Source organism: Macrobrachium nipponense, chromosome 32 (genome assembly GCF_015104395.2).
Source record: "Macrobrachium nipponense isolate FS-2020 chromosome 32, ASM1510439v2, whole genome shotgun sequence".
Lineage (NCBI taxonomy): Eukaryota > Metazoa > Arthropoda > Malacostraca > Decapoda > Palaemonidae > Macrobrachium > Macrobrachium nipponense.
This window is the reverse complement of record NC_061094.1, coordinates 15,013,021-15,036,086: the sequence shown is the minus strand read 5'-3', so window position 1 is coordinate 15,036,086 and position 23,066 is coordinate 15,013,021. Positions and strand designations below refer to the sequence as shown.

The 23,066-nt window shown below is 38.5% G+C and overlaps 1 protein-coding gene across 1 annotated transcript in view; it reads left to right on the top strand.

The window, feature by feature from the left end:
• LOC135207237 (zinc finger protein 76-like) overlaps positions 1-23,066 on the top strand; it is a 58,519-nt gene that overhangs the window by 26,306 nt on the left and 9,147 nt on the right. Inside the window, exons 3-5 of the mRNA XM_064238866.1 lie at positions 13,948-14,741; positions 16,625-16,764; positions 17,712-17,958. Of these exons, the coding sequence (XP_064094936.1) occupies positions 13,948-14,741; positions 16,625-16,764; positions 17,712-17,958 (1,181 nt within the window). The remainder of the gene's footprint in view (positions 1-13,947; positions 14,742-16,624; positions 16,765-17,711; positions 17,959-23,066) is intronic.

Genomic DNA, 23,066 nt, shown 5'->3' with positions numbered 1-23,066 from the left:
AACTTTATGTAACGGCCAATTTAAAATGGTGCAAACGTTACGACAATAGGACGAAAAAAATTTATGATTTTTTTTGGAAGAGTTACCGCGCGGACGTAAGGAAAAAGTTTATTTCATAAATTCACCATAAATCGAAATATTGTGCTAGAGACTTCCAATTTGTTGCAAAATAAAGGTAAATGAGTGAATATTACTAGAATGTAATAGTTTTAGCTTACAATTGTGTTTTTGACCATTTTGGTCGAGTCAAAGTTGACCAAAGGTTGAAATTTTGGCACTTATCGTTATTTATATGAAAATGTTTCAAAACTGATAAAAGTTACAACCATGAATTGTTTGTTGTTGTATTTTACATGTAATTGCGCACATTTTCATATATAAAACTTTATGTAACGGCTAATTTAAAATGGTGCAAACATTACGACAATCGGACGAAAAAATTTCTGATTTTTTTTCGGAAGAGTTACCGCGTAGACGTAAGGAAAATATTTTGTTTTTTCATAAATTTACCATAAATCGAAATATTGTGCTAGAGACTTCCAATTTATTGCAAAATAAAGGTAACTGATTGAATATTACTAGAATGTAATAGTTTTAGCTTTCAATTGCGTTTTTTTACTATTTTGTTCGAGTCAAAGTTGACCGAAGGTTGATATTTTAGCACTTATCGTTATTTATATGAAAATATTTCAAAACTGATAAAAGCTATAACCATGGGTTGTTTTTTGTTGTATTCTACATGAAATTGCGCACATTTCCATATGTAAAAATTTATGTAACGGGTAATTTAAAATGGTGCAAACATTACGACAATCGGACGAAAAAATTTATGATACTTTCGGAAGAGTTACCGCGCGGACGTAGGGAAAAAATATTTTTCATAAATTCACCATAAATCGAAATATTGTGCTAGAGACTTCCAATTTATTGCCAAATGAAGGTAAATGATTGAATATTACTAGAATATATGAGTTTTAGCTTACAATTGCGTTTTTCGACCATTTCGGTAGAGTCAAAGTTGACCGAAGGTTGAAATTTTGTCACATCGTTATTTATATGAAAATATGTCAAAACTGATAAAATCTACAACCATGAGTTGTTTTTTGTTTTATTCTACATGAAATCGCACACATTTCCATATATAATACTCCATGTAACGGCTAATATAAAATGGTGCAAAAATTATGTCTAACGTGACAAAATAATTTCTGAGATGTGTTGCTGATACTTTTTAGTGCGAGAAGAAAGAAATTCGCGCTTGCGCGCCTGGATAACGATTGTAAACAAAACAACGCCTTGATCCGTGAGCTCCCAGCATCCCCCAAGGCGCGTGATTCAAAAGTTTTCGCCTAGTAGGCCTATAACTATTTTTCCACGAATTTTTAAAAAAACTTTTTTTATATTGACGTACCATACGTCCAATCGGCACCCAACAGACAATTTATATCGACGTTTAATACGTCCAATCGGCGTTAAAGGGTTAATATAATTTCAAAGTCATCTTAAACATTTTACATACAGCCAATGTGAGAGAGTCAAACCTCGGTTTTCGTACGCCTCTCTTTTCGGCTGTTTCGGTTTTCGTAGACTTTTTTCGACGAAATTTTGACTCTGTTATTGTACATTTCCTCAGTTTTCATACACTGGAAAATGCTCCATATGAGGCCCATCATGTGACCGGGCCCCATATCAAGCGTCTAAACAAAGCATTCCTCCTTCTCTCTTGACCCATTCTAGCTTTGTTTCTTGCTGAACAACCATCTTTGCACTTGTAGTCTGCATCACTGCACGATTTGTTGTGTTTTGTGCTAATTGTGCTGTAAAAACTCATTGCAAAGTAGCTATCATAGGGCCAAAGAAAGCTGCAAGTGCCACCCCTTTGGTAAAAAAGACCAGGAATATGATTGAATTTAAGAACGAACTTGTAGCTAAGTATGTGATGCATGTGTAGCTAATCTCATTAGGATGTACGGCAAGTCAGTATTGATGATCAGCTCTGTCTTAGCAAAGAAACATGAAATCAAGGCAGCTGATGTTGTGAAAGGGGTCACATCATTAACAAAACACAGATCGCAACAGTGGAAGATGTGGCAAAGCTTCTGTTGGTGTGGATCAATGAAAAACAATTAGTGTGTCTGAAGCAATCATTTGTGAGAAGGCTAGGAAGCTACATGCTTATTTAAGTAGGAAAATGCCAACACCTAGTGATGCTCTTGGTGATTTTAAGGCCAGCAGAGGCTTGTTTGTAAAATTTGGAAAGCCTATGGGCATCCACAGTGTCATACGGCATGGGGAGGTTGCGAGCTCAGTTAAACATGCAGCTGAAGAATTTGTTGGTGAATTCAAAAAATATCTTGAGGCTGAAGGATTCCTCCCACAACAGGTCTTCAATTGTGATGAGACAGGCCCGTTTTAGAAAAAAAATGCCAAAACATACCTACTTCATGCAGGAGGAAAGTTCATTGCCAGGGCACAAGCCAATGAAGGATAGGCTAACACTCTTGGTCTGTGGGAATGCCAGTGGAGATTTCAAAGTGAAGCCCATACTCACTGACATACCACTCTGAAACTCCTAGTGTTTAAGAAAAATATGATAAAGAATAAATTGCCTGTGATGTGGAAGGCCAATAAAAAGGCGTGGGTCATGAGGCAAATTTTGTTGAGTGGGTAAATGAAGTGTTTGGCCCAATTGTGAAAAAATACCTCAACGAAAATCAATTGCCCCTCAACGGCCTCTTGGTAATGGGCAATGCTCCTGCACATTCTCCTGGCTTGGAAGACCAGTTGTTGGATGAATTTAAATTCATCACCGTGAAGTTCTTGCTGCCTATTACCACTCCAATCATCCAGCCCATGGACCAGCAAATTGAACTTCAAGAAACAGTACACAAAGGCACTTTCAAAGGTGCTTTGAAGTGACCTTAGACACTGAATTGACCCTAAGAGAGTTCTCAAAGGATCACTTCAATATCATTAATTGCTTAAGTCTTATACATAAGGCTTGGCAGGGAGTGACTTCCAGGACAATGAACTCTGCTTGGAGAAAATTGTGGCCAGAGTGTTACCTTGAGAAGGATTTCGAAGGGTTCAAGGCTGACCCCGGCGACCCTACACCTGTTGTGGAGTCTATTGTGTGTCTGTGGAAGTCCATGGGATTGGATGTGAGTGGCAAGGATGTGGAAGAGTTATTGGATGCCCACAGGGAAGAGCTAACCACTGAGGAGCTGCAAGACCTTCAGCAGGTACAGCAATAGATGGCAGATGAGGAATCTGAGAAGGATGAGGAAGAGAGATGGGATACTGTGCTTAGTTGAATGATTAAAGAAATGTTTGCAAAGTGGAGTGATATAAAAAATTTTGTTGAGACATCATCCTAACAAAGACGTTGCAATCTGTGTCTCTAACATGTTTAATGACAATGCTGTGTACCATTTCAGGAGAAGAGACAGAAACAAATGTCTCTTGACAGTTTTGTTATTCAGCAGGGGTCCAATGTCAAGCTGGTCCTAGTGCCAGTAAAAAGAGAAGTCGGGAAGTAACCTCAGACACTGCCACTAAAAAAAGTAGAGAAGTAACCCCAGATAGGTTCATGATACCTGAAATCCTACTGGAGAGGGATTCCTCTTCCAAACAGTAACCCCTCCTCCCTCTACCTTCCTCAGTCTTCCATACACTAATAAGTGTCTTCCATAACTGTAAGAGTGATGTTAAACGTTCATTATTCATTTATATTTATTTTTAATTGTTTTCTGTATGTAAAACTGTGTTTATTCTCCATAAAATGTATTTTTTGTTGATATTTTTGGCAGTCTGGAATACTTTAATACTATTTACATTATTACTTATGGGAATTATGGTTTCGGTTTTCGCACGTTTTGGATATCGTTGGAGGTTCCTGAACAGATCTTACTAATTCATTATCCCCTCGATGTTTGGACCACCTTACAGTGGTGAGGGGGTAGGTGGACCCTGTAACTATTCCCGGGTCCATGCCAAGAGCCCCCGATCTAATTTTAACTCACTTCTTCAGCTAATTTCGTAACTTTCTTCCACATTTCTGTCCAGCTTCTTTGACTATATTTTTATACAGGCAGTCCCTGGTTACCGGCGATTTGGTTTAATGTCTAGTGCCATAAAATTGGCAATTTATGGCGTCATAACGGGACGAGTTCCAGTTATTGGCGCCATAAGGGTTCTTATGGCATGCCGTAAGGGTGCTTATGGCGCGCCATAAGGGGTACATATGGTGCCGATAACTAGTTATCAGTACCATTATGGCGCCATAAATCACTGAATTTCGGTTAATGGCGATTTTCGCTTTTCGGCACACCCCCTGGAACAGAACCCCTGCCGGTCACTGGGGACTGCAGTGTGATTTCAGGTTCCGTATGTTGCAAATTTAGTTTTTTATTTTAGTGTTAAATGGCTTGGAAATTTCCACATCCGTTAAAATATCAGCTCCGAATAAAAGGAAAAGATATAAAAACTGGGATTGTGGTTCATGTCTGAAGCTAAGAGTGGGAGCTGTGGTAGCCTTGTCAGCTACCTTTTAACATTTGGACTGAGAGGTTTCAATATTGTAGCCATTTTGGTTATGATATTGATTTCTCAATGCAGAACTGTCAAGAGATGTAGCCCATGGATTCCAGGGGTGGACTATGTCTCTTACCAGGACTCTCGGCAGGTTATCAGGCTTGCCCATCATTATAGTGTGAGTGGGGATGATTGTGTTTTTAGAATATTCTCGGTTGTAGCAAGCGGGTTACCTTACACTTTAGGCCATTCCAATTATATTGATGCCAGGATAAGGAGTGGATGTTTGGGAATTAGATCTTACTGGTGGCATTAGTGGAGGAATGAACTATATGAAAGGTTATATCTTTTTAATATTGTCTGTGTTTTTTTTTTTTAATAATAATAATTAGTACTATTGGAACAAAGGAAATTTGTACCCCTGGGCCCAAAGACAAACCTGGCAAGGATGACAACTTCTAGCACGAATTATGACTGCACATCTTACTCTTCTACGAATAAGTCAGCAATTCGTCACCAAGCACTGGTGAAGTAACCAGTGTTAAAAATGTGAAAGTTTTGCATGTTTTAGACATACAGTGGTCCCCCCGTATTCGCGGGGGATGTGTACCAGACCCCCCCGTGAATAGTTAGAACCCGCGAATGTTTAGAACCCCTATGAAAACGCTAAATACAGCCTATTTTGTTAGTTAAAACTCAAGAAAAACCACTAAAAATGTTCATATTTGGTTTTTTTAATAGATTTATCACAAAAAGTTTATTTTATGATGAAATTGATCAAAAAACCCAAAATTTGTGGGTATTTCTCATAGAAAAATACCCCGAATGCGCAAATTTTCCGCGAATAATGCGAGGAAACATTCCCGAGAGAAATCCGCGAATGTGTGAGTCCGTGAATCCAGATAACGCAAATACGGGGGGCCCACTGTACCACCAGAATCTGATTATGTGACCATCTCAAGATTCATGAGTATCTTTGATTCTGTATCAGAAATTAGAATGAACTTTGTTGAAGTCCACCTGATGTGGGAAGGATGGGTTACATTTAGTAAGTACGAAGATGCCCTAAAAGCTAGTTGTAATGGTAAAGAACTGAAGATAGGTAGGTAAGTCGATAGTAATAGGAGCTCTAGTAAGAGGAGCTCTAACAGATAAAGCTCCAATAAATATGGATGTGTATATACCATCTGAATGGGAATCTGACCCATCACAGATTCAGCAGAAGTGTGTGGCTATGAATACTCCAAAACCACCTATGTGGTTGGTAGCCTCAGCCAAGGAAGAAAATTATAATTATATTGTAAATTTAGTAAGTTCCTTCAGAAGAAGGCAGGAAGTATAAAAAGTGGAGACATATCAAGGTTTGGTAAATCTTCAGTTCTCAACCATGCAAAATAAAAAACTCAGTCCCACATGATATCTTAGATGAAATTTCATCCAAATATGGCAAGAGAAATAAATCTCCACCTGAATTTCAGTTATGGCATGGGAGTAATCTTTGATAAAGATTGATACCAATTCCCTTAAAGTGAAATTTTGGACATGATCCACCTTCAGTATGGAAGGCAAAAATAATCAATGTTACATGCATGATCTTAACATTTGAAGACTCCAATGTTCCAGACCATGTGATTTTTTTAAAACGAAAGGGTATGAGTAACACCCTTCCACCCAAAACTGATTCAATGTTTCAATTGTTTTAAGTTTGGTCATTCTTCAAGAATATGTAAAAAATGAGAGGACACATATTAATTGCTCTGTTTTGAACATGGCATTTGTTCTGCTACACCAAAATGTAGCAACTGTCAGTTGGATCATAAAGTCAATGACAAAAGTTGCGAAGTATATCAGTACGAACAATCTGCAATAAAGCAAACACTGAACACTTAAGTATTGGTTATGCTAAAAGACTAATTGGGAAAAGAAAGTTATGCTATAGCTTTAAACTCTAGACCCTTTAATAGCACAAGGGGTCTAGTGGTAGCACCTCCTTCTGTTGTAGGTGCCTCATCCTCAGTGGTAGTGGCCCAGCCATCTGGGTCAGGTGCCTGCCCTGTGAAGGAATGTGCACATTCCTCAAAGGAAAATAAGATGGCCCTTGAGAGGAGGGAGTCTTTATCTAATGATGAGACCCTTTCTTCTCCTACCCAGAAGCTGTCACAGGCAGAGTACCTGCCTGACCTAATGGAGTCGGAAAAGATATGCAACTTTCAAAGAGAGGAAGAGCCCCATCACTGTCTCCCCATCTACTCCTATGAGGGTGGTCTTTAAAATAAATATGAGATATTAAATACCCTTGAATAATCTGCTCAAAAAACAAAAACTACTGAAATGCAACATACAAGCAAAGTTTGTAAACTGTTAGAATCAAAACATAGTTCCTGTAGTTCAGAGGCAGTAACCATTTCTGAACTACAAGAAAACTGAAATCATAATACAGTAGTACCTCGAGATACGAAATTAATCCGTTCCGAGGCGGCCTTCGTATCATGAGCTTTTCGTATCTTGAACCGCATTTTATATGTAAAATGGCTAATCCATTCTAAGCCCTCCAAAAATGCCCCAGTAAATTTCATAATACATAAAGGTAAATTGACCTATAAATAATGAAATACTACAACAATTTGGACCATTCAATTCCTAACGTAATACGTAATGCTAATATGTACTACATAGTGTACCTGTAAAGTGTATAATTCCTAACTTAATACATAATGCTAATATGTACTACATAGTACCTGTAAATAAAGTGTATTAGTGTACATGGTATACAAAAAATACTGTACATATATACATACGTATGTAGTAAAATGTGGAAGCTTACCTTTCGAGTGAGGCTATCTCTGAAAGTGGCGACAGAGGAGGAGGATAAACAGCAGATATGTACGTACACTTAACTTTACGAAACACATAAACAAATGTAAGGAAAACTTAAACTAAACTTTACGAAACACATTAAGAAAACTGTAACACTTAACTTTACAAAAAACTTAAAATTAAATTTTTTTTTTTTTGTCTGATTTTTACATATTTTATTTTTTACTTTTTTATACTTTACATTTTTTTTTTTTTTTAATACAAAATTTCAACTTCTTCACCACTTTCAACTTTCTGTTTTTAGTATCACTTGATTTTTCCTTTTTGCTTACTACCCCTACTAAAGGCCTCTTTAAAAAATAACTATCCAAGGAAGATTGCTTCTGCCTACTTTTGACAATGTTCCTGAAATGACTCAGGCAAACGTCATCGAACTGTGCAAGCATACGACCTGTGTAAGCCTTTTCAGGGTGTCTCTTTTCTATGAATGATTGCACCTTATGAAAAGCAGCTAGAGCATCCTTAATTTCTGCTGTTGTCATAGAGTCGTCGTCCTCCTCGCTGTGCTAGAGAACTCCTCTTGAACGACGTTATGTTACATGGTCTCCAACTCCTTCAGGTCATCCGTCGTAAGCTCCTCTTGGTGCTCCTTGAGAAGGTCCTTGATGTCGTCCTCGTCGACGACCAGCCCCATGGACTTGCCGAGTGCAACGATCTCGTCAAGATCTGGTTGTGAAACAGTAGTCAACTGTTCCTGAATCTGCAGCACCAGCTTTGCCCACGTAGAATCCCTCGAAGTCTCGGGCGGATACGGCATTAGGTCAGAGTTTCCTCCACAAAGAATTCAAGGTTCGCCTCGAAACCTCCTGCCAAGCTTGGTCGATGAGTTGGATGCATATGACGATGTCGTAATGCTCCTTCCAAAATTGACGCAAGGTGAGGTTTGTGGTATCGGTGATGGTATACAGCTTCTTGAAATTCGATATCACTTGCTGGTCCATGGGCTAGAGGAGATGGGTGGTGTTAGGTGGAAGATAAAGAACCTTGATGAAGTAATACTCCGCTAGGATATCTTCCTTGAGGCCAGGAGGGTGAGAAGGGGCATTGTCCAACACCAGCAGGCATTTCAGAGGGAGGCACTTCTCTTCCAAGAATTTCTTCACTGTCGGGCCGAAACACAGATTTACCCACTCGGTGAATAAAAGCCTCGTTACCCAGGCTTTCGCATTAGCCCTTCACATCACTGGAAGCTTCTCCTTAAGCATTTTGTGGGCCTTGAAGGCTCAAGGAGTCTCCGAATGATAGACAAGTAGGGGCTTCACCTTGCAATCCCAACTGGCGTTGGAACGAAGTGCAAGCGTAAGCCTGTCTTTCATAGGCTTGTGCCTGGGTAGCTTCTTCTCTTCCTGCGTGATGTACGTCCAACGAGGCATTTTTTTCCAAAAAAGACCAGTCTCATCACAGTTGAAGACTTGCTGAGAACTGTAGCCTTCCTTGATCATCATCTCGTCGAACGTCTTTTTAAAGGCTTCGGCCGCTTTTGTGTCCGAGCTGGCCGCCTCCCCATGCCGCACCACCGAATGGATGCCAGTCCGTTTACGGAATTTCTCGAGCCACTCATGCGAAGCCTTGAAGTCTGGGGTTGGCATTGATGTCCCTTCTTCTCTGTCGTCTTCGGCCTGGGCAATCAAATCGCCGAAAATAGCGGTGGCCTTTTGGCAGATTGCCGTCTCCGTTACCGTATTGCCAGCGATTTCATCTTTTATCCAGACAAGAAGAAGCCTTTCCATTTCATCATGCACATGGGTCCTCTTGCTGGACAAAATAGTGATGCCCTTGAAAGGTGTAGCTGCTTTGATAACATCCTTCTGCTTAAGGATGGTGCCTATTGTCAACAGATTTCGGCCGTATTCCTTGGCGATCACACTCAATCGCATACCAGCTTCATACTTCTTGGTAATCTTCATCTTCGTCTCCAAAGAGAGCATCCTCTTCTTTCTGTGAATTTCAAGTTTCTTGGGACCCATGACTACGTATACTATACTGTACGTAATTATGTTATGTAGTACGTATACGTATGTAGTAAAGTTCTCACACAACATGACAAAGTATACTACAACGAAATCACTAACGAATTTACGTTAATAAACGAAATCGTTAGAATGAACAAATACCGTGTGCTTACGATACCGATGATGCCGTGCAGTGGCCAAAGAAGCACGCTGCTACGTAGATGCTGACCAATGGGAGAGAAGGATCTCATGGCAGTGACTAGCATCAGGAACCAATGGGAGAGCAGGAGGATGGTGGCGAATCTACTCAGTTGGCGGCGCGCAAGTTTCAAAATTGTTATCGGTGGTCCGGGCAAATCTCCGACTTTACAGCAACAACCTTTCGTATCTTGAGCAATTTTCGTATGTAGAGCCGTAAAACTTTTTGTATTTGCTTTCGTATATCGAGTTTTTTGTAAGTTGAGCCTTTCGTATCTCGAGGTACCACTGTATTGAGGTTGAGATTCATCCACAAATAACAAAGACAAATTTGAAAAAAGGAAAGAGTACTAGCACTAAACCCAATATCTTTAGACCTTCACTACTTAACAGTGACTCAGCTAATGGTATCATAAATCAGTGAGTATTAATGGGAAGGCCTTTCATAAAGTCTTCATGAAAATAAGTTTTAGATTTCATATCCATAATGCAGTGGAATTGATAGGGTCTAAGAGCAAAATATGAAGAACTTGAATTACTGATACATGATTTTCCCAATAGTTTTACGTCTACAGGAGAGTAAACTGAACCAAAATACTCCTTGCACCAGAGAGTATCTTAGTTATAGGACTTCACTTAATCCACAGGTAGGATGTCATGGTGGTAGTCTTATATATGTTAGTTCTGACATTCCTCAAATAACTGTCAACTTATAAACTCCTCTATAAGCAGTTGCAGTGCAAGTTGATCTTGGTAGTAGAAAATATACTATATGTTCCATTTATATTCCTCCTAATGATCATTTGAATGAGGAAGATATGAAATGTCTTATTCAACAATTACCACAACCTTGCCTCATACTCGGAGACACTAACAGTAGACACCCATTCTGGGGTGATGTAGTAGCGAATGCCAAAGGTAACACCATAGCATCACTTATAGAAAATGAAGTTAAAAGCATTTTAGGGCTATATATACTGAAGAGTAACAGTTGTAAAAGGTTACTAATCTAAGATGTCTTAGGATGCTCTGGGATGATGGTTTGGGATGTATTGTTGTTTGAAATAATCTTAAATTGTTTTAGTATGATACTTTAAGGTAGTATATTTTTGTTTAAACTATCAAATTAAGCAGTGAAATGTTAAAATGACAGTTATAAGCATTTTAGTTTATTGGGTATTGGGTATTTAGCAGTTATAAGCCAGTTATAAGCATTTTTAGGGGGATTTTTGCATTTCTGCAGATTTTGCATTTCCACGGCAGGTTCTGGAACCTATTCCCACACAAAAGTGGTGGAGCACTGTATATTAAAAACATGCATTTATATAATCACAAGTAGTATACAGAATTATGTTAGTGTGTGAAGTCAATTAACCCTCTTATGCCGATTGGACGTATTAAACGTCGTGTCAAAATGTCTCCTGTATGCCGATTGGACGTATCATACGTCGGCTCAAAAAAGTTTTTTTAAAAATTCGCGGAAAAATACTTATAGGCCTACCAGCCGAAAACTTTTGTATCACGCGCCTTGGGGGATGCTGGGAGTTCACGGATCAAGGCGTTGTTTTGTTTACAATCGCTACGCAGGCGCGCAAGCGCGAATTTCTTTCTTATCGCACTAAAAAGTATCAGTGACACATCTCGGAAATTATTTTGTCACTTTGACTTAATTTTTGTACCATTTTAAATTATCCTTTACATGAAGTATTATATATGAAAATGTGCGCAATTTCATGTAAAATACAACAAAAAAATACTCATGATTGTAGCTTTTATCAGTTTTAAAATATTTTCATATAAATAACGATAAGTGCAAAAATTTCAACCTTCGGTCAACTTTGACTCTACAGAAATGGTCGAGAAATGCAATTGTAAGCTAAAATTCTTATATTATAATAATATTCAATCATTTGCCTTCATTTTGCAACAAATTGGACGTCTCTAGCACAATATTTCGATTTATGGTTAATTTATGAAAAAACTTTTTCCTCACGTTCGTGTGATAACTCTTCCGGTAAATTTTTTCGTGCGATTGTCCTAATGTTTGCACCCTTTTAAATTTGCCGTTACATAAAGTTTTATATATGGAAATGTGCACAATTTCATGCACAATACAACAAAAAACAACCCATGGTTGTAGCTTTTATCAGTTTCGAAATATTTTCATATAAATAACGTTAAGTGCAAAAATTTCAACTTTCGGTCAACTTTGACTCTACCGAAATGGTCGAAAAACGCAATTGTAAGCTAAAACTCTTATATTTTAGTAATATTCAATCATTTACCTTCATTTTGCAACGACTTGTAAGTCTCTAGCACAATATTTCGATTTATGGTGAATTTATGAACAAAAAAAAAAAAAAACATTTTCCTTACGTTCGCGCGGTAGCCTTCCGAAAAAAAGAAAAAATCAGAATTTTTTTGTGCGATTGTCGAAATGTTTGCACCATTTAAAATTAGCCTTACATAAAGTTTTTATATAATATGAAAATGTGCCGCAATTTCATGTAGAATACAACTAAAAATGACTGAAGGTTGTAGCTTTTTTTCTTTTTTCGAAATATTTGCATATAAATCACGATAAATGAAAAAAAAACCACGAAAAAAAAACCGTTCGGTCAAATTTGACTCTACCGAAATAGTTGAAAAACGCAATTGTAAGCTAAAACTCTTATGGCCTAGTAATATTCCGTCATTTTTCTTCATTTTGAAACAAATTTGAAGTCTCTAAAACAATATTGTGATTTATGGTGAATTTTTGAAAATATATTTACCTTCACTCCGCGCGCCGATTCGCGGCTGCAAGTCTCCGAAATACGTACATCGCATTATCCTAATATTTGCTCCTTTTCATATTAGCCTTTTTATAGAGTTTCATATATCAAAATGTGCGCAAATTCATGAAGAATACAATAAAAAATAATTGAAGGTTGTAGCTTTTTCCATCTCCGAAATATGTGCATATAAAAATATATATATAAAAATTTCGACATTCGGTCAAATTTAACTCGTCCGAAATGGTCGAAATCTGCAATTCTAATCTAAAACTCTTACAGTATCGTAATATTCAATCATTTGTCTTAATTTTGAAACAAATTGGAAGTCTCTAGAACAATATTTAGAATTACGGTGAATTTTTGAAAATAACATTTTTTTACGTCCGCGCGTTACGAATTCGTACATCATTTTGTGATAATATTTTTCCGGTGTTGCTTTTACTGTTTTACTATGTATTATATATCAAAAGGATTGCAATTTAGTGTACAATACAACGAAAAAAAATTAACTCGTTAGCTTTGACCGTTTTTTGCACAGCGTGATTTGAATACAATTATCTATGAATTTTTTTTTTTCGCTACCATATATCGCATTATTTACATATGATAATGATATTATTTTTCATTTCTGATGATTGCATACTAAACTTCAGGCAATGGAAAAAAAATGAGCCAGAAATGAACTCTTAATCTTCAAAACTAAGCGCGCTGTAACTAAGCGCCCTGTGATTTTTTGAAAAAATTATTTTTTCCGCTTCCGCGCTCACTCCAAACCGGCGCCGGCATACAGGAGAGGTTTTGATTTTTAGGGCTTCGGCGTAAGAGGGTTAATATTTTTATCTTTGTGCATCTAGATGCCGTTGAGCCATTATAAAAAAAAAATGCATAGTTGGTCATGCATGATAGTAGACACACTGTTATCCAGTGAGGTCTGGTTGTGATGGGCACTTTGTTCAAGAGTTTGTGTATATAGGCAGTTCCCAGGTTATTGTGGTTCTGACTTATGATGTTCCAAACTTATGGTGCTTTTTCTAATATATTCATAAAAAAATGGTTCCGGGTTATGGCTGATGTTATGAAGTTATGGTGCTGTAACTAGATTACAGCGCCGTAAGCACATAACTTGCCAGCACTATAAGGAGGTCCCTCCTATAAGGAAGGGAGGAAATTGGTTTATTACCACGGCAAAGCTTAAAAATCTTTCTTTCACGAGACTTACATAAGTTTCTCTCTCTCTCTCTCTCTCTCTCTCTCTCTCTCTCTCTCTCTCTCTCTCTCTCTCTCTCTCTCTCTCTCTCTCTCTCTCTCTCTCTTTATAAATTTTTTGTATGGTGTTCTGGGTTATGGCAATTTCCAACTTACTGTTCACAGCTGAAACAGAACCCTCACCTGGGGACTGCTTGCTTTGAAAATTATTATGGTGGGTATCTGTACTGTATTAATTAGCCATCCATTGTATATACTGATTTTTTTTTTTTGGAAAATTTTGTTGGGAACTTAGTCTCAAAACCAAAAATGTTTAAGTTATCACTAATGATTCTTGTTTCATTGAATATAGCTTTGTCAAACCTTATAGTACTTTATTAAGTTATTTATGCTTTTCTTTACAGAGTCTGAAGGAAATATAAATGTCATAGAAACATTGATAAGCCTTATGTACGGAGAAATTGTTAACATTGCTGATGTGCATGTTCCTGCGTTAAATGAGTATGCACATGTCCTTGGCTTATCTGATCAAATTTTCACGTGCCTTGATGGAACTGAAGGGAAAGATACAAAAGAAATTAAGATAGAAGAAAATATTTCCGAAGAGTGTGGGCAGACAGTGTTGGATTCATGTCACAAAAATAATTCTAATGAGTATGAGCATGTGGAAGCGTTAAGTGAAATTAATTTGGATAATCAAATATTTCCAACGTCCATATCTAAGTCACCTCAAGGAAAGCAGTCAGTTGATGATTCTGTTGCAGATTCTTTTGCAGTGAAAGATAATTCTGAAAATGTATTATCTTTTTCAATGTTGTGTTCTGAAGGACAAGAGGATGATGACAGCTGTAGTAAAGCATGGCATGATGGACATATACCTTATGATAAACATGGTGTTCAGAGTGAAAGTTGTAATATTGTTGTGTGTAAAATGGACCAAAATGACCCAGAGAAATCAGGGAGAGAGGAGATTAAGCATGGGGAAGGAAGTGGTATTTTGAATATTACTGTAAATGAACAATCACATACAAACTCCTTTAGTGGTGATAGTCAACAATTACATCAACAAAAAAGGCAAGCAAAGAAATCCTTCAATTGCTTGCTTTGTAATTCTGCTTTCCAAAAGTGTGGTGATTTAGTAAAACATGTCCAGAGTATGCAGCATTTCACTGTACAGTGTCCCCTTTGTTTTGTTCAGGTAAGTCTGATCAACCCCTTCCCTTACTATCCTGAGTATACTTATGAACAATGACCACATACCTTTTTTTAAGTCACAAGAATGCTCATTCATTGCCTTAAAAATCCCTACTTTAGATTCATTATCCTGGTTTTACTCATTCTTTATTGGATTCCCACTGTCTATCATTCCTCTCCCATTAGCTTCTAGATTGTAGTGAGTATTGTTTACTTTTATGACAGAGCTTTTGGTGTCAAATTCCCAGAGTGCTTGCCAATTCATTCTTAGTTTTATTCTCAGTATCCTCCACAGTCAAAATGAATTCAAGTGGTACCAATTTAACTTTTATTTTTCAATGACAAATTCTGTAGTGTACTTTCCCCTTTTATGAGTATAATCAATTTGGCATCTTTAATTGGAACCCCGTTTGGCCCCACATGTAATCAATTTGGCATCTTCAATTGGAACCCACATATGAACATTTGTGTGGAAGATATATTTTCTGAATCGGTTTCTAAACTGCTACCAAAATTGGGTAGTGTCATCTCCATTGACAGTTACAGATTATCTTGGTATTTTCTTATGTGTGAGCCCATATTTATTTCTGAATGTTAAATATTCATCCTTTACTGGTTTTAAATATTTTCAAGTTAGCAGGTGAATTAGTCAAATCCTCTTACAGACTGGCCATCAGTACTCATTTCTTTTAAATCTCGTGTAAGGCCTTGTTGTATGTCTTCACAGAAAATTTCTCTCTCTTGGTAGACAAATAATTTGGAGTATGTATTGGGCAAAAGCAAAAGCAGCTCAAATTTTTTTTTTTACATTGACCCTTCAGAGATGTTGTACTTTTTTAAAATCAGGATTTAGGACTGGCTTGAAGAAAGTTTCAGTGGCTCTCTTGTGTTGGAAAGAATCTCCATTATTATTCATGCACATTTAGGGTCATAATAGCTGTAATAGCTGAAGTTTTGTCTATGGGACACCTAATCAGGACAATAGCACAATCCAGCAGGTATATACTCATTCACACAGTTGAAGCTAGAACATGAATAATGTGCCGTGACGATGTGTGAGTGGGAAGGATAATTAGGACAAAGGAAGATGCTTCTAACTCATCATATTAATCATAATACAGTACATACAGACACCACCCTACTTACAAACAAGCTATGTTCCAAAAAGCCGTTTATAGAATGTTGAATTGTTTGTAAGTTGGTTACTTGACTTCGTGCCTGTTTAAGTAAAGCATGATATAAAATCAATATGTAGTACAGGGCTGTACGTTTTTTTCATCCTAAAACATAATTGTACACTTTACATACTGTACTGTATGCACAGAATAGGTGCGCAAAACAAAATTGGAAGTTATGGGCGGCAAAGGGGAGCACTTTCGGTACACAATTTTAATTTACGATCGTTTGTTTGTATCTCTGAATGTTTGTAAGTAGTGTGGTGTCTTGACTGTATACACTGAAGGGTTCAGTAGGTCATTCATCTTTAATAGTGACTATTTGGCCATTATTAAGTACACACAAGGTTTTATTTTCATGAACTAGTTTTAATAATTATGTTATCCAGCTCTACCTTCCTGTGTGATCTGAAAGTTATTTGATGACTGGAAGAGGTTGCACCCTAGTCTTTGGGATCTCCATTGCGTAGCTAATTATTGATAATCACTCTATAGCATAACATTCAGGGCTTAGTCTGTTTGCTTGAACATGTAATTAGCAATATTAAAGTAACAGCGCAATATTAAACTAACAGCATTTGGTTTTGCTTTGGCATGGCAAAGTAGTTTCTTATTGATCAGTCATTAAAAGTATGTATTACTTCTAGTACCCCAAGACTTCTAATAGATTTGAACATTTAATTTAGAAAAAATTATTTTTCAATTATTGCAGGTTAAAGAGTTTGAGGGTCAGCGTCTTCACTTTGCTCTCCATGACCAAGAATTACCCTTTTTCTGTATATACTGCGAGTTGAGGTTTCGCACTCGTGCTGCTCTTACCATGCATACGCCAAAGCATATGACTATGAAACCGTAAGTAGTTTATTGATTTTTATGTTTTTTTTATTGTTAACAAATTAGTGGTTATTTAATTGCTGAAAAGGAGAAAAAACTGTGTTATAGTAAGTTAGGGCACTAAGTGAAATTTGTAAATTATTTAGGACTATAAATAATGTTATATTGCATATATGTTTATGAATTGTAAGATAGTTTATAAAATTCATGGTGTATGAGTGGGGACCTTAGAATGGAGAAGAAGAATTTCTCCAGTTTACCGTACTCCGTAAGGGGATAGTGCCGTCAGTACACTTCACGCGGTGCGCTGTAGGCATTACTTAAGGTTCTCTGCAGCGTTCTTTTGGCTCCTAGCTGCAGCCCTCTTCATTCCTTTTATTGTACCTCCATTCATATTCTCTCTCCTCCATTTTACTTTCCACACTTTCTTGATAGTTTTCATAGTGCAGCTGGTGCAAGGTTTTCCTCTTGCTAGAATCTCAAAACCTTTTTACTTCCAATTTCCCTTTCATCACTGAATGACCTCATAGGTTCCAGTGCTTGGGCTTTGGCCTAAATTGTATGTATACTATTGCGTTCCAGTTTACTGTAGTAAGTATGTGCATAGTGTTATTTGATAAAAAGTAGATTGTTTTGTGTATCATTATTCTAAGAAGGAAAAAGTATGAAATCTTCTGTATTATGTAAGGTTATGAATTAATTTGAATTTATGGTACGTATGTGATGAATTTTATACACAAGTCCTTGACAAGTCTCCAGGAAATGGATTTCATTATTATTTACTGTACACAGATTATTTATATTTTAGCCAGGTTCTATAAGAATGTATTGAGTTTGCAGTAACTGCTTGAAGGATTATGCGACAGAATTTATATTAATGTATTGAGTTTGAAGTCACTGCTTGAGGATTATGCGACAGAATTTATATTAATGAGGTAAATGTGAATTTTGTTTAATTTTGAAAGGTTTGTGTGTAATGATTGTGGCAGAGGATTCAAGTGGCGCCATGCACTGCATGCCCATTTGCACACGCACAGTCCAACCAGTCGCTTATTATGTGACATTTGTGGTTTTTCATCCAAGTATGTTACCAGTTTCAAGGCTCATTTGCTGCAGCATTCTGGCCAGTCTTTTCCATGCCCTCATCCTGGTTGTTCCTTCTCTTCAAATCGCAAGACTCATCTCAACGACCATCTTGCAACTCATTCAAAGGTTAATCATCTTATTTTATACTGTGTGTATATATTGTTCTATTTCTTAACTCAAACTTTTTTTTTATTGATCATGCAATAGATTGAATTTGATTTCGTATTTGATAAAAACATGACTTAATTTTGTGAAAAATTGATAAAATTTTGTACTTTTTCAAACTGAAAACACTTCCGTTGATTAAAATCTTGGGTAGGTGTGAAATACCATGGTTCATGATAAGAAAGTTTTGCCTTTCTATATGGTAAATGCAATTTCTTACATTATGGAAGGTTGGTCATTATATATCCATAGAAACAGCTTTCCTGCACTTTGCCTTAGCAATCATTCCTTCAAAGAAATTAAAATATTTTCAAAATTGTTATCTACTTTTGTTCCTTTTCATGTATAGTATAATGCCACTACTAAGTTACTATTTGTATTTACTATCTCATTCAGAACTTGTAGAATATTTGCATTTATGCATTTTTTAAATTTTGTGTTCATATGAGGTGCAAACCTACCACTTTACAAAGGCTTTTCTGTGTCAGGATTTTGAAAGAAATGACAAAGTTATGACCTTTTCTCTCATTCACTAGTGTGACCAGTGAGTAATATTAGCTCTCGGGAAGAGACCCTCCAGTCACTCATGAATGTCCTCAATTTTTGTCTAATCTAATCAAGGCAACAGATTGTAATTGATTGTTAAAATATTTTACCATTTGCTAATATCCTTCATCCAAGTGATTTTTGGTACTACTGCATATTCTCATTTCTAGTTTTCTGTAAAAGCAAACTATTGAGATGTCCACACTTTTTTTTCCTGCCCTCAGATCTTAAAAGCTACTGAGGCTAGAGAGCTGTAAATTGGTTTGTTTATCGGCCACCCTCCAATCATTAAACATACCTAATTGCAGCCCTCTAGCCTCAGTAGTTTTTTATTTTATTTATGGTTAAAGTTAGTCATAATTGTGCATCTGGCACTGCTATAGGTGTCAACAACACAGGCCACAACTGGGCTGTGGCCGAAAGTTTCATGGGCAGTGGCTTAGAGTTTCTTACTACAGTGGACACTATAGAAAACTATTGCACCAAAGAAACTTCATTGCACTTTTTACCTGTTCTTTTGTTAGTGTTGTAAGGACAACATCTTTCACAATACACCATCTACATTGCCAATGTAGCACTTCCTCTTTTTGTATAATTTTGTGTAGAATTCTCCAGCCTTGCCACCAATATATAATTCATGTATGTACGCAAACTGTGCCTGTAAATATTTATGTATATGTGTTCGTAAAGAAACACAAATCTGCTGTCTGCGCTCTTGGATCTCTGCTGGCCCGACTCGGGTACTATATATCCGTCCACAGCGGTCTGTCTACCCTGTTCACCTGTAATAAAGCATCAGTACTGAGATACCTGCATCTTTGTCTAGTCCTCACAACTGATGACCTCCTGGATTGGATGGTGACATCGCAGGGTTCGGCTGCACCATCCACTATGTCCCCGGCGAGAGGAACTCCATGGCCGACACCCTGTCGAGGGTTGAGCTCAACGCCATCCACCTGGGAATCGACTATGGGCACGAGAACAGGCCATCGACCTGGAAGTGCCAGCTTACCACACGGCCCTCACCTCACTAAGGTGGGAAGACGTGCCCCTGGGCGCCTCCATCTTGACGCTCCTCTGTGACACCAGCACTAGCCGCCCCCGCCCGCTAGTTCCAGCCTCACGAAGGAAGCAGGTTTTCGACGTCATCCACGGCCTTTCCCACCCATCTACCAAATGACGACGTGACTGATGACCGAGAAGTTTGTGTGGGATATAATCAGGAAGGATTAGTGGGGATGGGTCAAGAGGTGCATTCCTTGCCAGATGAGCAAGGTCAGTTGACACCGAATCGGGCATAAGCAATTTTCTTCAGTCTAAGGCGGTGGTTCGGCCATATCCACATCGACATTGTGGGCCCCCTGCCTGGAAGAGGGGGCACCAGGTACCTCCTGACGATCATCGATCAGTCCACCAGATAGCCCGATGCAACCCTGATGATGGAAGCCACCACCAGCACTTGTGCAGAAGCCCTCTTCTCGAGCTGGATCAGCCGCTTCAGAGTGCCAGACAACATCACCGCGGACCGTCGCCCTGCTTTCCTGTCAGACCTATGGGCCACTCTGGTTCGCCTAATGGGGACAACCCTCTTCAGCATCACCACCTACAACCCTGCAGCCAATGGCATCGTGGAAAGGACCCACCACTTCCTAAAGGCCACTCTGTTGGTGCGCTGCATCGATAAGAGTTGGAGATCACAGGTGCCCTGGCTTCTACTTGACCTCCGTACTGCTCCTAAGGCCAACAGGGAGGCATCACCTGCAGAGAAAGTCTACAGAGAAACTCTAGCAGTGCCAGGTGAATTCTTCCCAACAGACACAGCTGAAGCGGACACCCCGATCATGAGACTACGGGAGATCACTGGGAAATTCACTCCCACCCGTGATGAAACCTTACCACATGTGGCCCCCACCACATGTGCGACACAGACAGGGCGTATGTCATCCTAATCCACAGACGAGAAGACTGGGTCTCCATCAACAGGCTGAAGCCTGCCTTTCTGATGGACGAGGACAACACCATGGAGGAATCTGGCAGATGGCAGACGCCCCAGAGTGCCTCCTCAGAACATGGCCTCCCCTGAAGTCTCTGAGCCACCCAAACGGGGCCACGGACACCCACAGGTGACAGTCGAATCCCCCAGGACCCGTGCCAGGGGAGGCATCCTGTCGTCCAAATCTCTGAAGGACGCAGAGACTGAGGATGGCCCAAAACAACTAGTCTCAAGGACGCGGGGTTGCCTCCTGCCCCCGATATGCTGTCTTGACTAGATGTCCTTACTTATGTATATTTTTCTTTTGTCTTCCAATTATTATTTCATAATTGTCTTGGGGGGGGGAGTATTTGTAAGGACAACGTCTTTTGCAATACCCCATGTACATTGCCAATGTAGCACTTCCTATTTTCCTATAATTTTGTAGAAAATTCTCCGGCCTTGTCGCTGATATATAATTTGTGTAAGTACGCAAACTGTGTCTGTAAATATTTATGTAAATGTGTTTGTAAAGAAACAAATTGGCTGTCTGTGCGCTCGGATCTCTGTCGGCCCGACTCGGGTACTAAGTATCCGTCCGCAGCGGTCTATGTCTACCCTGCTCACCTGTAATAAAGCATCCAGTACCAAGATACCTGCATCTTTGTGTAGTCCTCACAGTGTAGGTAGACCATCAATTTTCTGGCATCCTTGGTTTCTAGGCCATGCTGGATTTTCAAATTTGCTAAACCAGCAATGGTCCACCTCTTGTCAGCAAGTGCCTCAGTGGCATGGTTAGCTTGGTCTTGGCCTGCCAGGCCACGAGTTCGATTCTTGGGCATTCCACTGAAGCATCAGAGATGTGTACGTATTTCTGGTGATATAAGTTCACTCTCGACATGGTTCGGAAGTTACGTAAAGCCATGGGTCCCATTGCTGAATAACCACTGGTTCCATGCAATGTAAAAACACCATACAAACAAACAAACAAACCTCTTGTCAGCACTCAACAGGTGCCTAGCACTCAAAAAAAATGAAACCCACATTTCATCCATACCATTAGGTACATAACCTGTAATGGTGAAACTGTTTTAATTATAATTAATAAGCAAAATTTAACTATAAATTTATTACTGTAATTATGATAATTACGAAGGGGTGCATCTGAATAATTACCTTGTACTATACAGGCAGTCCCTGCATATCAGTGGCATTGGTAATGATGTTTCGGTTTTACAGCACTTGGCTAATGATATCATTAATCAGATTTTTGGTGCTGGCAAGTGATTTTTGCAGACGGTAAGCAGTTTATCAGTGTTGGTAGACGATTTATCAGTGTTGGTAAGTGATTTTTGGCACTGGTATGGAGTTTATTGACTCCCATCAGTGTGATGTCCAGTTATTGACAGTTTTCGGTTATCAGCGCTCGACCAGGAAAGGAACCCCCAGTTTTATCTGTGGACTATCTGTACTAGTTTTCCTGCATCTGTCTATGCCCAATACGTAGTATATGTGCAAAATCAACTGTTATTGTACTCTGTCGTTTTTACGTGACATATAACTTGGAATTTAGATAAGCTATGATTTTTGCTCAGTATTAGAGCTACATATATTGTGTGATTCAGCAAAACATTCTCTATTGATAATACTATTGCTCATTTATATTAATTCTTACGAAATCATTTTTCTTGTGATTTAACAAAAATATAAGCAAAATTAGCAAATAATTAACAATAGTACAGTGGTCCCCCTTGTATTCGTGGGGGGATGCGTACTAGACCCCCCCGCAAATAATTAGAATCCGTGAATATTTGGAACCTCCCTCTGAAAATGCCTATAAACTCCAATCCTGAACGTGGAAACAACAAAGTATCCGTTGACTGGTCTAGGGTGCTGTTAACCGGTCTAGTGCTCCAAAAGGTGTGCGGCAGCCATAGACTTTAAAATCTCTTTGTCAAAAATTGCTCGCCGTTGGCAGCCAGGAACGGAACCCCTGCTGCTAACCGAGGGCCGCCTGTAAATATATATACAGTGGACCCGCCATATTCGCATTCTCTGGATTCGCGGACTCACACATTTTGCCGATTTCTCTCGGGAACGTTTCCCCCACATTATTCGCGGAAAATTCACATATTCGCGGTATTTTTCTTTGAGAAATATAAAAAAATTCCTGTTTTTTTTTATCAATTTCATCATAAATGCACTTTTTGTGATAGAACTATTTAAAAAACCAAGTTAAAATTTTTAGATATATATATATATATATATATATATACAGGCGGTGGCCCGCGGTTAACGGCGCAATCACTCAACGGCGAATCGGTTTTACGGCGGTCGTCAAAATATTCACTAAAAAATAAGGCATTTTAAAGGTATCTTTACGGCACAAATTTCAGTTAACAGCGCCGCTAGCGCCGTTGTCTAACGAGTCCATACTTTGTGGAAATGCCGTTCAGACCATAAAGGTTATGCAAATTATATTAACAAATTTTATGGAGAAGTTTATTTACGTTAGGTAATTAGGGTAAAAGATATATGCCTCTGACGCTGT